General features: G+C 38.8%; 1 protein-coding gene across 5 annotated transcripts in view; it reads right to left on the bottom strand.

The window, feature by feature from the left end:
- The window catches only part of LOC132822980 (nuclear receptor coactivator 3-like), a 261,185-nt gene that overhangs the window by 19,090 nt on the left and 226,277 nt on the right, over positions 1-15,818 (bottom strand). For 4 of the 5 annotated variants that reach the window (XM_060836469.1, XM_060836472.1, XM_060836470.1 and 1 more), the window contains exons 10-15: positions 14,764-14,911; positions 12,033-13,347; positions 9,939-10,110; positions 7,056-7,256; positions 1,658-1,888; positions 715-844 (exon numbers count right to left, since the gene is read on the bottom strand). In XM_060836469.1, the coding sequence (XP_060692452.1) occupies positions 715-844; positions 1,658-1,888; positions 7,056-7,256; positions 9,939-10,110; positions 12,033-13,347; positions 14,764-14,911 (2,197 nt within the window). The remainder of the gene's footprint in view (positions 1-714; positions 845-1,657; positions 1,889-7,055; positions 7,257-9,938; positions 10,111-12,032; positions 13,348-14,763; positions 14,912-15,818) is intronic. The other variant, XM_060836473.1, reaches the window with a different exon arrangement.

Genomic DNA, 15,818 nt, shown 5'->3' with positions numbered 1-15,818 from the left:
TTCTGATCCATTTTGAACCCTTCTCGTGACAGCGTTTCCTGTTCTGTTACCACAGCCTGGTCAGCAACTATTTCATTGATAACGATTGATAAAAAACATTGACTTAACACTTCAGATATGCCCCGCTTCTGGTGTAAATTACTTTTAATCAACCCTATTCATCCTTTCATCAGTCTTATTAAAAGTCCCAGCTTCTCAACCTCACCCCTCTTTTAAGGCATGGTGACCCACACATTTATCTCAGGCCTCCCTCTCTAATGAGGCAGCAGCCCTATGATCTCTGGCACCTTTTAGTATCATATGCCTATAAACAATTTTGAAATATTACTTCCATTGGGTGACAGTATTTTCTCTCAATCCCTCTTTGCTTCTTTAATATGTTTTTTTTCACTGTAATTATGAACTGTCTGTGTTACTCTTGGCTTCTAGTTGTATTTTCTATCCAAAACCAGCCAGAAGCACACTTTTAATTCTTTATTTTAATTTCTACTCAAAATGGGTAAAAGTTGGGATGGATGATGCAGTATGCTAGGACTGGGCCACAGTTTGGGTAGTTCCAAACAGTACCCTCCAATTTCATATCTGACCTGGGAATGCTTGAAGTGAAGTAACCATAAAAACAACAAAGACCAACTGGTATCAATAAAAAATGTGTATCCTCATTTAAACAAAACTTAAATTAACTATTTCTTATAGCATAACTGACAAGCTAACCTGCTCTGGTTGCCTGAAGTTCCTTGTTCCATCTGAAGGACACTTTCTGACCATGATGTAGCTGGATTGGTTGGACCTTGCTGTTGCGCAAACTGTGGACCTCCAAGACCCATATCCATTTCTGAAGGTCCTAGGTAATATGAGAACACTTATGATAAAAACACTGTAAACTTTTAAACTATGGATACTGCACAGAAAAAAAAATACATTTGCATATCTTTATCCCGATTCAATCAGAATTTTGACTAAAAGTCTCCAGCTATGAGGATGCAATTGTGATCCTGCTCCTCTGCCTCTACCAGTACAGCTCAAACTCAGAAGCAGATTAAAAACAGTTCAGATAGTACTGCAATTTTTCTTCCCTGCTCTCATTTGTATCTTGCAATCACACAGTATCATTTCCAACAGCATGACCCATAACATCAAGGTAGACAAAAACCATATTACATCTGATGCCCATTTTAAAATTCTCTCACCGATGTTGACCACTCTTTGACCAATGCTGGAGTCATTCATAGCCACTTTCCAGAACCCCTAGTGGAGCCATTCTTCCTGTCTAAGACTACACAGTACGCAATGGCAGATTAATGGACTATAGCTGAACCCAACCTGATCCTCAGTCTAGTTTATTCTAAATTCAAAAATAATTTTACAGATTTATGCTGCATAGAAAAATTACATTGTAACAACAGCACTGTCCAGTAATTCTTAACAAGAATGAAACAGGAATGAACCAACTGCTCTTATCACGCAATGTTATAAAAGTGTACAGTAATTAGCAGATAGAGGAGTGAGCGTTGCAACAATCAAAGTGACTTTAGAAGTCAGCTGAAAATTCATTAAGCTTTACCCTATTCTTTAATCAAAGCACAGAATTGTGATATTTTGATTTCCGACAGATTTGGTCAAGTTGAATGGCAAGAAGAGGAGTAGAAAAACTTACTCAATCCCATCATCTGTTGCTGAAGCAATGCTCTCGCACTGGATTGTCCATTAGACCGCATCTGCATTCCAAGTGAGGAGTTACCCACCATAGTTCTTTGGATAGACGAACTATAGTCTGAACCTGGTCTGATCATAGCATTGGGCCCCGCGTTCCCAGAAGAATTTGGCAATCCCCACTCTCCTGTTGCCATGGCAGTTTGTTGAGCAATGTTCAAACCTCCATGTGAACCTGACAAAATGCAACATGTATTAAACAATGAAAAAGCTCACGTCATATCACATTCTGAACTGGTGTTAATAGATCAATATTCTTTCCATAATTACAACTTTAAAGTTTAAAAAAGTCCAGTTTAGAATGTTGACCAGTTCACATCTGTATAAAAATTTACCTAATCTATAGATCACAGACAGTAAGCTGACAGTACATTCCCATCATGCCACTGAATTAAAATATTTCCCAAACAAAAGTAAATAAATAACCAAATTCTCAGTTTCTTAGTGCATCAGTTGAAGGGTACATGCTGTCTTGGACAGTGGAAGATGTGCTGGCTTGTCTTCTTATACATTCATTAAATATGGTGGTATTGTCAATTCACTCATAATCCAGAGGCCTCGGCTATTACTATGGGAACAAGGGTCAAATACAATGACAAAAGATGGCAAAATTGGAATTCAGTTAACAAATCTGGAATTAAAAGCCAGTCTGATGACGACTTTGCGTCAATTAGTGAAACCAGATAGGTTTTTACAACCATGTCTCGCTTAGAGAAGTGAAAAGAAAGTACCCTACATATGGATTACACCCATGACAGAAGAAAATAACATAAGTAAGGAGATTACAGTTGAAAAGCAAACTGAATTAAAGGTTGATAAATCCTCTGGGATAAAAGTGGCAACTAGAGAGAAATTAAATACCTTGGTGAGTTATCTTTAAAAATTAGAGATTCTGGAAAGATTCTGGAAACAACTTAAGAATGGAGGAAGAGTGGGGAAGTGCAGACGTCAATAGTAGGGAAAAGCTGTAAAGCTATTATAAATGATGTAATAACTGGATTGATCAGAGCATTGAGCAGAGCAGTTGGGATATCATTTTACAGCTGTTAAAGACATTGGTGAGGCTACATTTGGAAAAGTGCATACAATTCTGGTTGCCTTGCTATGGGAAGGATGGTATTAAACTAGGAGAGGTGTAAAATGGATTTACTAGGATGTTACGGAGACTGGAAGGTCTGAGTTATAAGGAGAGGCTGGATAGACTGGGACTTTTCTCCTTTGAACATAGGAGCTGTGGGTGACCTTACAGAGGTTCATAAAATCATGAGGGGAATAGGCTGAATTGCCATTCTTATCCCCAGGGTAGAGGACTCCAAAACTAGGGAGCTTGGGTTTAAGGTGAGAGGAGAAAAATTTAAAAGGAACCTGAGGGGCAACTTTTTCACAGAGACAGCGGTGTGCATATGGAATGAGCTGCCAGAGTAAGTGGTAGAAATAGGTACCATTAAAATATTTAAGACATCTGGACAGGTACATGGATTAGAAAGGTTTAGAGGGATGCTGGCCAAATGCAGGCAAATGGGACAAGATCAGTTTAGGACATTTGTTTGGCAAAAACAGGTTGGGCCAAATGGCCTGTTTCAGTGCTGTAATTCAGTAGTTAGAGGATGTCCTACAGTGAGTTGTGCGGTTGATGCGATTGACTTCCAGATCACATGGGAGGTATAACTCCAAACACACAGTTCTTCTCCAATTCCTGTTGGTTCTATTTAAGAAATACTCTGTCTTTATTTCTCATCAAACAGAACAATTGGTGCTTTTGTACATTATTTTCCAACTACCATGATTTATCCCATTAATTTATCCTGTCTAAAATCTCTTGAAGCCTCCTTGCTTTGTGATCACAACTTATGCTCCCTCAATTTGGGGAGAGCCTTTTACCCCAGATGGTGATGGCTAGCTCGAGGGGACATAGCTTTAAATTGAGGGGTGATAGATGTAGGACAGATGTCAGAGGTAGTTTCTTTACTCAGGGAATACGAGAGGGCGTGGAATGCCCTGCCTGCAGCAGTAGTTGACTCGCTAACTTTAAGGGCCTTTAAGTGGTCATTGGATAAACATATGGATGAAAATGTTTAGGTGTAGGTTAGAAGGGTTTCAGATTGGTTTCACATGTTGGTGCAACATCGACAGCCAAAGGGCCTATATTGCGCTGTAATGTTCTATGCCAAATGCTTTCTTCACCATGCTGTCTGTGATGCCACTTTCAAGGAACTATGTACCTGTACTCTTAAGTCGCTCAGTTTGTCAACACTTCCCAGGGCCCTACCATTAATTGTATAAGTCCTGCCCTACTTAGTCTTACCAAAATGTAACACTTTTCATTTATCTAAATTAAAAACCATCTGCCATTCCTCGGCCCATTGGCCCAATTCATCAAGATCCTGTGGTATTCTTAGATAACCTTCTTCACTGTCCACTATACCACCAATGTGTGTGTCATCTGTGAACTTACTAGCCATATCTCCTATTGTCTCATCCAAATCGTTTATATAAATGACAAACAACAATAGACCCAGCACTGATCCTTGCAGCACACCACTAATCACAGGCCTCTCTAGTCTGAACAACAATCCTTAACCACCATCCTCTGTCTCCTACCTTCAAGCCAATTGTGTATCCAATTGGATAGCTCTCACTAGATCCTATGTAATCTAACCTTATTAACCAGTCCACCGTGCAGAAAATTGTTGAAGGCCTTGCTAAAGTCTATGTAGACAACACCTATCACTCTGCTTTCATTTATCTTCTTGGCCACCTCTTCAAAAAACTCGATCAAATTTGGCACAACCATTTTTCAGCTATTTCATCAATGACCTTACCTCCATCATAAAGTGGGGATTTTTGCTGATGATTGCATAATGGTCAGCACTATTTCTAACTCCTCAGGTATAGAGGCAATCAGTGTCTCAATGCAACAAGAGCTGAACAACATTCAGATTGGGGTAATAAAGAGCAAGTAGCAATCCCTACTCAGCATGTGCCAGTGAGTGATCACATCCAACAAGAGAGATTCCAACCATCATCCCACGGCACTGAATGGCAATACCATTGCTAGTTCTCCCATTGTCAATGTCCTGACCCAAAAACTGAACTGGATTAGCCATAACCATAAGAGCAGGTCAAAGGTTTAGAGTGATACAGTGAGTATCTCACTCCTGATTCCTCAAAGTCTGTTCTATAAGGCACAAGTGAAGAGAGAGATGGAATATCCACACTTCCCAGGATATGTACAGCTCCAACAACACTCAAGAAACGTGATATCATCCAGGACAAAGCAGCCTACTGGAGTGGCACCCCATCTCAAACCTTCAACATTCAGTCCCTCCATCACTGATGCACAGTTGCAATAGTATGAACTTTGCCAAAGAATGCACTGCAACAATTCATTAATACACCTCAGACTGCACCTGCCAACTCCGTGACCTCCATTTTATAGAACTCAAGCAGCAGATACATAGGAACATCACTACTTGCAAGTTCCTTTCCAAGACATTTACCATCCTAACCTAGAACGATATCACTGCTCTTTCATTGCTGTTGGGTCAAAATCCTGGAATTCCCTCTCTACACTATGGATCCACATACGCTACAGTGGTTCAAAAAGACATCTCACTACAACCTTCTCAAGGATAATTAGGATTAGGCAGCAATTTCAACATCCAACGAATTAAATTAAAAAGGCAGAAGAGGTCGGAGATCAATGTCACATTCAAAAGACAGTAACTCTAACAATGCAGAAAAGTCTAATTACAATAGCATGTGGAGCTAAAGGAATTGTGGTTGCATTGGAAGAGGTGGGTGGAGGACTAGGGTAAAAGGGTATTAATTCTTCATAGTGATGTTCCAATACAGGTATTCTGGACTGTTCATATATTTATTTATAAATGATCTGAACGAAGGAATTTAAGGAATGATATTAAAATTTGTTGTTGATACTATCATAAGCCAGAACATAGTCATAAAAAGGTTGAAGGAGGACAACCTAGAACAGCAGGTTGGGCTGATTGAAAAGTTCAATGTATAAAAATATAAAGTATTACCTGGAAGGAGAATATGAACACTTCAAATTCAGGAGTTTTTAGCAGACAAAGTGTTACAGAGTGGTCTTATTATGAGGTACATTTCCATTAAAGATGGCAACACAAGTACATAGGGACACAAACAAATCAAGGCAAGCCCCAGGCATTGTTTCGATGCTTTTTTTAAACACAATTTTAGTCAGTGGTGAGCAAGCACAGATTCCTTGGGGGTGTCATTAGAAACTCCAAGGAGCTGTTCAATTATTCAAGAAACACAAGTATAAATTACCCAAATGTTGATTTTTTTAAAAAAAGACCCACAAAGGATCATGAATCTATTTCCTTTTTTAAATCAATTTTTGCATCAAAGGTCTTAAAAAAACTGCGTGGAAAGGGCAATAAAAGTTCTCTTAAAATTGTTAAGAGCAGAAAATATAGAATCAACAAAGGTCATTTATTCTATCATTTCAAATCTTAACAAATCATTTACAACTACTTCTAAGCTGCATTCTGCCTAACATATTATGTTCTTTAAAAATGAAGTTCATATAACTTACTCCATGAGTTTTTAAACAATTAACTCAAGAATTGAGGAATATTGATCTGTCCTTTGCATGAAATGTTGAACTGTCTTCCCCCTCAAGTGGATGTAGACAATCCCATGGCAATACTTTGAACATGATCAAAGGAGTTACTCCCAATGTCCTGGCTAATAGTTATTTTTCAGTTAGCATTACTAAAAACAGACCATCTGGTCGTTGTAATGTTTCTATTTTTGGAGCTGTGTGCCTAAAGTAGCTAATATTTTGAAATTACAGCAGCAATACGTGACAAAAATATTTAATTGACAATAAAGCACTTGAGAAGTTTCAAAGAAAAAAATTACGTACAAGTCCTTTCTCACTTTCTATCAGCAAATGGATAGTGGCAATGAATTGATGATTCAATGACTAAACAACAATTAGAGAACCATTTTTCTACTGTGCTCCTTTAAGGAACGTTCACATGTTTTTCCCTATAACCTTCAATCCCATTCATATTCAGTTGTTTAGTCACTCATTTGCATTTGTATTAATAAACTTTTTGACACAATATGGTCCATATAAACTATAAGTAAACAGGGTTTCACTTTTACACCGTATAGATTATAAACATGCCCTTCAACAACAAATTTATGATTTTGGTACACAAACTACATTTCTTCTTTCTGAGGGACTAAGGGGCAAGAAACAAAGTGAAATTTGGCAAAGGTCTGAAGATTTCTACACAGTCTTTCCTGTATTACATTTTTTTCATATACTTCAAACACTGGACACATACCTGCACTCCCCACAAAACTTTCTTGGCTGCCTCCCATCCGGTTTGCCAACATTGCTTGCTTTGCCATCATTGCGTATGGGCTGCTGGTTCTCAGTGGAGGACCAAGTCCTGCACTGGGCTGGCCCTGACTGTTTATGTCCAATGACATGGCCCGGTTAAACCGTGGTCTAGAGGGCTGCATTGGTGGTGGACTGCCTAAAGCTAATAGATTGACAAAAAATGTTACCCGGTTAGTAGGCCTCAACTCTATTTTTCCTGGGATAAAACAGAATAAATCTCTATAATAGACATTGATCATTACATTTAGAGAGACAATTCTAAGCATCAAGTCTCCACATCGCTCTCAAAAGAGTTATTTAGTTCTATTCCAATGACCTTCTCCTGAGTTTTCTTTTATGTTTTTCCATATCTATAAAGAACTTTTAAATAAAAATTATTACGCCAATTAAATTGGTTTCCATTTTTTGTATTAGTATTTGAAGTAAGTGAAGGCAAGGAAATTAAAATGTAATTCTTAATAATTAATTGAAAATTTCTCCTCAGTACTCAGGTTAGAAGGGTCAGAAATGGATCGATGTGATTTTTGATAAAATATTCTGTCAACTATTACAGAAGTAGTAAACACAAAATATTAAATGTTTTTCAAGCACAACAGTTATATTAATGTAAAAATGATTCAGGGAAGCTCATAATAATGGTAATTAATCAAGTAGTTTAATTTTAACCATGCAGCAATTCAATTTCCTTCCCTTAGTTGGCTCAAAACTATTTCTTGAGCAAAACCATCAACGCTCCCTTTTCAAATGCAAGCCGATATTAATGAAAGTACAACATTGAACCAGAAAAGCATTATATGATTAAGATTGAAGGTGGATGTCACTTGTGCAAGAATAGCTTTTGAACTATGAGGAAAAAAAAATGCAGAAAATGCAATCACCCATCTGCCTCGCCCTACCTAAGTTGGTTATAAAAATTCCGTAGGTGGATTCAACTTTATCTTAAAGTACCGTGATGAATTTATATTCTAGCCAATTACCAAAATAAAGTACCTAGTTTATCTCATTGATGTTTGTGCTCAAAATAAGTGATGACACTTGCAAGTAATGAATTAGATGTGAAATACATTGGGATGCTCTGAAGACTTTAAAGACACTACTGAAATCAAATGCTTGCATTTTCAAACATGACTTTTAAAAAAAAACATTGGTTGCAATGTAAAGTCTCTGTTCTAAAAATTCAGAGAAGAAATTAATAATTCATAACCTGAATAAGTAATCAACATTTGATTTCAGGAAAGAATTTGCGATATCAAGTAAGTTCAACACCACGAAAAGAAAACAGGCATGTTTATTTGGCTATTATAGTTTTGAAAATAAACTCAGTGAATGCAGTATAAATTCAAAATTCTATTTTTCAATATAGGTAATTTATATTTGTGAATACTGTATATGAGGATGAACCTGTCACTTTCTAAGAAATTTTCTATCCTGCATAACTTAAGGCTTCAAATTTATTCAAAAGTAATATTTTAAAGAAAATGTATTGCTGATACCAGCTGATTTTTACCATCTCCTTCCCATCATTTATCTGGGTGCTAGGAAGACAGATATACCTGAAGCATACTTTAGCATCTAATAAGATGGACTTGCCGGTATCCCAGATTCTAGTAATTATCCTGCCTCCAACATATTCTTGCTGCAAAACTGTGTCTTGTCAGTGTCTGGTGTATGAAAAATAAGTGCTTCAACAAATGATGGGATGATTGCTAAGTACAGGAGCATTTGGAAATTGTATAAAAACAGTGATCAAAAGAGAAAGAAGGGACTTTGCTCAGGTCCTCCAGTCTTTGTTGTTGAACCTTCATGTTTTGTGTGAAAGGATACTTTCAGGTCTATGGCCATTTGTCAAAATGTGCTTCTTTCCAGCACCAAAAGGGGAAACTGGGGTAAGAGAGCCCAAGAAAGTTCTCTGTCACTGAAAGGCAAACTTTAGTTTAACTTGTCTCCTCCATTCAAGGGAAGCTTCAAATTCAAGGGTAAGTTAATGTGAACAGAGACCTGAATCACGGTCTATTACCTGTCACAAGATATTGATTTAAAGAAAGAAATACTATCAAAGTTATGCTACCACCAAATTCTCTGAAAACCACATCAAAACAGAAATATTGTGTGCCTTGTTTTGGGATCAAGATCTAGACAATAAATAAGAATCTCTTAGACATTATATGCAATTACTGAGCAATATAATAAACACACCATACTAATTCTCCAGTAAATTATATCACATGAACTGTATGTGACAGCCTTTCTCCCCACCTAACTGTCTGATTTTTGGTATATTCCACCCAACATTCCCAGAGAAGAGACTTCTTCACACAAAACATGACAACCCATAACCAAATCTCAGCAACCAAATCTCTGTGGGGTCTTCCCCAAGGAGTTGCAGAAGTGGGGTCATCGAATATTTTAAGGCAGAGGTAGATACTTGATTGGCCAAGGAAGGCAAAAGTTAAATTGGTGGTTGCTGGAAATGTTGATCTTATTGAATGACAGAGCAGAATCAAGGGGAAGAAATGCCTTCTCCTGCTCCTAATTTGCATGCTCATATGTCTTGCTCCTTTGTTGACTAAACTATTTTGGTATGTCTTTTCCAACTAATGCATCCTCTCTTCACCATCAAATCATCAATCATCACAACCCTCAAAATTTCTTTGGCAGTTCAGCTCTATAGTCCAATCTCGGTTAGGATGCACTTCGTTTAAAATGTAAGTTTAAAGGTGAATGTTTCCTGCATGTTAAAAGCTATATATATTATCAGCCTTAGACAGGTGGTGGTGCAGCTTTTCTTCCCTTAATATAGAAAATTAATCCACTATCAACTTACTGCCACGGATTTGCTTTGATGTTCCTGGGGAAGGTGAATGACCTCTCTCAAATGCCATGACATCCTGAAACATTGCTTGCTTGTTTATCATAGTACTGCTGTTCCCAGACTCAGGGTAATACTGGGGCAAATCACCCAGAATATCATCTAAAGTGTCCAATTCATTGCTTGTCTGAAATATAAAATATAGGAAAAACATAAATATTAGGAGTTTAAGGCCCACCTTGACTAACGACAATTTTATAGTAAATAATACAATAACTGGTTGTTTGCTCAAAGCATCAGGTACCTAAATATATTTTTTACTTTGTTTAGAGACAGAATTCAACAGAAGCAACTTTTCAAATTCTTTTACGTAACAATTTTGTACATGACTAGCTTTACTTAATGGGAAATAGGTCATTTGTCACCAAGTATTGTGCGCATGGTTAGATAGTAAAATTTAATTCTGGAAAGAACATATGATAACAAAAATTATTTTAAAAATGGTGACAAGAGAAAGGTTATCCAAACTGAGAGGTTCACAGTGCAGTGAGAGAGTGAATATTTCAATTAAGTCAAGTGCAGATCAAAGGAACAGAAAATGAGCAGAATGAAACTTTTAATCAACTACCAGCTGCTTCTGTCTCAACCCATCTGAAATTTCAGGGTCATCTAAATGTTATTTTGGCATTAGCCTGAACGGTTTGCTCAAATACACATGGGAATGGTTGTGGTCCACCTCATGTGCCCAAGAGGTGCGCTTGTCCCCTTAGGGTTCAGAGTCACCCAATAGTCTGCAGAGAGTAAAACTGATCTCTTCAAGGGGAAGTGCTCTGAAATTACAAATGGCCTCTGTGCCCTTGAATAGCAGGGAATCAACTAGGTTTTTTCTTGTTTATCATAGTACTGTTATTCCCAGACTCAGGATAATACTGGGGCAAATCACCCAGAAAGTGAGGACTGTAGATGCTGGAGATTCAAGTCGAGAGTATGGTGCTGGAAAAGCACAGCAGGTCAGGCAGCATCTGAGGAGCAGGAGAATCGATGTTTCGGGCAAAAGCCCTTCATCATTCATTCTCTAATTGTACTGTGAACCTCTCAGTTTGGATCATCTTTCTCTTGTCACCAATTTTTTTAATGTATATTCCTGGAGAATTGAATTTCACTATCTATACATGCCACAATACTTGGTGACAAATGACATATTTCTCATTAAATAAAGCTAATCATGTACAAAGTTTTTACATAAAATAATTCCTGATGAAGGGCTTCTACCTGAAGTGTCGATTCTCCTGTTCCTCCGATGCTGCCTGACCTGCTGTACTTTTCCAGCACCACACTCAGGTTTTGCTTCTGCCTGTAACCAGTTATTCTACTAAAAGGTCTGTTGGTGTGCTTTCACATAAGAATACAATTGATTAAGTGATGATATTTTCCGAGTATTAACAGTTAGCTAACAACCACTCTGGTCAAAGTTCTGGATGGCAGCCATACTCAAAAACATTCTTCATCAAGGAGTAATGTATCACTATTAAGTGACTTGAGCAGTAAGTAAACTTGCTAAATTAATGAAATGATTGTTGCCAATCAACAGGCGACAATCAGAACCTGAAAAAATATGCTACAACCTACAGCATATTCCAAAGCATGTCTATATCTTTTTAAAAATCAGATTGTGCCATATCACACAGTAAGAAATAATCAAGAAAGACTATCAAAGAAGTTAGGATATGCCTATCTGCTCTACCATCTGAAACTTTCCTTCAATAAGGATAGATCTGTTTTACATTACAGAATGATAAATTAAGTTCAGTTTCCACAGCTGATTGTTGAATGCGTGTGGTAGAAGGAAGTAGGAACATAAGTGTGCAATTAAGAAAAAAAATGAGGTCGGGGAAACAGAATTCTACTTTTGAATTCTTGCACACACTATGCTATTATTAGGGTTCTCAGGGTATTGTATATCCAATAGCAAACTCTATTTATCAACCAATAAGTAATCTATGTCTATAAATAAAACACAATACAGGCAATAAAACACCATAGGCTATAAAACATGAAACTCTGCATCACACACACAATCAGGTAGTAAAACTGCAATCTCTTTTTCACCTGGTCAGTTGGTTCTGTCTTGATGCGCACTTCATCTTTCACCTGCATTGAACCTGAAATTTTTGCTGCATTACAAGGATCCATTTTGTCCATTCCTTCAATTTTAGGCTTAATATCCTTTAAAGTGAGTTCTTTTGGATCATCTTTATCCAACAGGTATCGCAGTAGTGCATTGTTTTCCTTCTTCTTTGGACTCATCTGTTCCTGTTTGATCACAGCATCTCCAACTGGTGTCATACTTCCCGAATCCTGACAAGACTCTTTGCCTGTAGCCTCTGCAGTAAGCTTGGCTACTTCTGCAGGTGAGTTTCCATTCTTCAGCAGCTTGTGTAAAATTTTGTGTTTCTCTTGTAAAGAAGAACCATGCAATGTGGCTGCAGCAGCATTGCCACCAGCTGAAGCTGAAGTTGAGGAGACCCCTGTTGGACTTGTGATGCCGGGAGAGGAGTCCTTAACACTGGAATCCAAGTTAGGATTTGTTAAAGACGTTAGCCCCATGTCATCCGTAGGGGAGGTCAGTAATTGCAACAGCTTGGTGTTGTTTTTGTTCTCATGGAATTTTCTCTGGCCCTCCATGTTGTCGTTATTACCAAAAAGGTTTAAATTTCCTTCCTTGATGCTCTTCTGTTCACTATGAGCATCTCTGCTTTCTGGCCGACCAACTGTGCTCTCAACTTGGTTGTGTTCCCCAAAAAGGCCAGGTGAATCTTTTAGATCCATGCTACCCATCTTTGATTGCTGGAGCAAGTTCACATTTGGGGAAGCTTCCATCTTTTGACCAGGTGATGATAGTGATGACAGGAGTGAAACTCCCAATCCTTCACTTATGGCTTGAAGTGCATTAAGGGAACTACTAGAGAAGGTGCTACTGCCTGTGCTGTTAATATGCCCTACTGGTGATTGCATTCCACCAGCTGAAGAATACTGGTTGGGTCCCATTCGTGGACTCACCTGATGCCTTGGTGAAAGCATTAGGTTTTGTTGGCTTGTGTTCACCCCAGGACTACTATGTGGGGGACTATTCATTGTGAGTGCATAGCTGTTTCCCTGTAAGTTAGGAGTCTGCATACCAGACCCATGGTTCATTGCACCAGCTGTCCCACCTGCTGCACCAAACCGTCCCATTTGCCCCATAGAACTGGGGTCATTCAAACTATTTGCACCATAGTTCATATTATTTTGCACCGGCATTCCTTGTCCTGTTGCCCCTGATGATATGCTCATATTGCTCGAAGGGTTTGTGCTTGCTGTAGCAAGCGTTTTCATCATTTCTTGCCCCATGTTGGTTTGATTCAGTCTGCAACCATTCTGTTCCCTGTAAGTAGAAAAAAAATTATTAGGGGTTAGACTCAATATTGGAAATTAGACTCTTTCACTGGGAAGGCCTAAGAATGGAATTGGTTTTATTGATAATTATAGTACCTTATTCAAAAAATATTAAATCTCACATTTTGGAATCATGCCATTAAAATTCTGGACATACCTAACCCTATTCTCTCACTCAAGATCTCCATTCTCTCTTCAGCTCTATTTTTAAACTCCTCAAAGCTTCAACAGACCAAAAGAAAGAAATAATGATTTTTACAATTTCTGGGTTAGTTATTAGGCTGTAATCTAGTGTAGTTTAATTAAAGCTGATAAGCAAAAATCATTATAGTTGTTATGATGTTGACATTCCTCAAAGGAAAACGTCATACAACTAAGAATGTGCAGAGGTAAAATAAGCTGCATTGCTGCAACTTGAATCAGCAGAATACAAAAGCAAAATCAGTTCTTTTGGAACTTTTGCAACCAATGCCAATTTTTCAGAAAATTCACCTTTTGTTTTTAAGATGGAGATTTATTTACAAATTTGTTTTAAAAATAAACTGACCAAATGCATGACCTGGTGATGCAACTAGTCTTCCTGTACTGCTTGGATCCTGGACTGGCAAAATCTGCATTCCCTTTCAGATACCTGGACATATGCACCAGCCAGTTTCAAAACAGTTTCTACCCTACTGTTCTTAGAACACTGAATGGACTGACAAACCCTTAACATTCGCCTGTACCTGTGTTTTTGTTTTTGCCACTGTTTACCTATTAATTACTTATCTATACTGCTTAACTCTGTTATCTGCCTGTATTGCTCGCAAGACAAAGCTTTTCACTGTGCCTTGGTACACGTGACAATAAATTCAATTCAATTCTACTCAATTCAATAACTGGTCCATATAAAATCTGTTTTGACAGTAATGAAAAATATTTCACAATGGAAACATCACATAAAACAAAGTCTGAATTTTCGTCATAAATAAAATTACTACATGAAAATTCATTTACGCATAAACTCAAGTGGCATAGCTACAATAACCATGTTAAAAGAGAGCATTTTTTTTCCCCACACTGGAGACTTTGGACGTAGGGTGTGCCTTTGTTGGAAGCAAGGAATTCATTTGACAAGTGAGGAATTGCTAAAAGATAAGCTAACCTGTGCAAATATGAAGTCCATCTATTGATTTGCTAAAGAACAGAATTCACAGACACGGTAATTTTCATGTCACAGAAAGTCAAAAACTTACGAGAAGTCAGTGGATTGCACAATGTCTTCATGAATCTACTTCTTCAAATACAAGGAAGAAGTGACTGACTGTTACAATATAAGTATTATATAAAAGCTACACGTCTAAGATACAGTAACAAAAAATATTTATTTTCTATCACAGCTGCAAATTTCAGTATACTCCCGTACCTTTGCAGCAAGTGGGTAGAGCCAAAGCCAACAGACTCATTAGATGCTGGGCTGCGTATAAGTTTGGTCTTGGTTTGTGCAGTGACTATTGTACCATCCGATAAGGAAAATCGATAAAGGGGACTCTCAGCTTGACCTTGCGTAAAGGCTGAGGAGGAATGAAAAAAAAAGTTACTACGCAAACATCCAAAGTTAAGAGCATAATCTACTAAATCAATATGCTGATTACATTTAAGTAATAGTACCATCCCTCCAGACCTCTCTCTCTCTGAGGATGAAAGATCAGTCCTCAGCAGAGGCCTCACCTTCATTCCACTACGCCTTCGGATTAATGAGTTCAACACGCGGCGAGATATTGAACAATTCTTCCGCCGCCTTCGCCTCCGTGCCTACCTTTACAACCAAGACTCCTGCCCACCCTCTGACGACCCCTTCTCCCGCCTCCAACACACCCCATCCACCTGGACACCCCGTGCTAGCCTCTTACCCGCCCTCGATCTATTTATAGCCAACTGCCGCCGCGACATTAACCGACTCGACCTGTCCACCCCTCTCACCCACTCCAACCTCTCACCCTCAGAACGTGCAGCCCTCCACTCCCTCCGCTCCAACCCCAACCTCACCATCAAACCGGCAGACAAGGGAGGCGCGGTAGTAGTTTGGCGCACCGACCTTTATACCGCTGAGGCCAAACGCCAGCTCGTGGACGCCTCTTCCTATTGCCCCCTTGACCATGACCCCACCTCCCACCACCAAACCATCATCTCCCAGACCATCTATAACCTCATCACCTCAGGGGATCTCCCATCCATTGCCTCCAACCTCATAGTCCCACAACCCCACACCGCCCGTTTCTACCTCCTGCTCAAAATCCACAAACCTGACTGCCCCGGCCGACCCATTGTCTCAGCCTGCTCCCGCCCCACCGAACTCATCTCCGCGTACCTCGACACGGTTCTGTCCCCTTTAGTCCAAGAACTCCCCACCTACGTTCGGGACACCACCCACGCCCTCCATCTCCTCCATGATTTTCGCTTCCCCAGTCCCCAACGCCT

Source organism: Hemiscyllium ocellatum, chromosome 15, assembly GCF_020745735.1.
Source record: "Hemiscyllium ocellatum isolate sHemOce1 chromosome 15, sHemOce1.pat.X.cur, whole genome shotgun sequence".
In the NCBI taxonomy this organism is placed as follows: domain Eukaryota; kingdom Metazoa; phylum Chordata; class Chondrichthyes; order Orectolobiformes; family Hemiscylliidae; genus Hemiscyllium; species Hemiscyllium ocellatum.
This window is presented reverse-complemented; position numbering and strand designations above follow the sequence as displayed.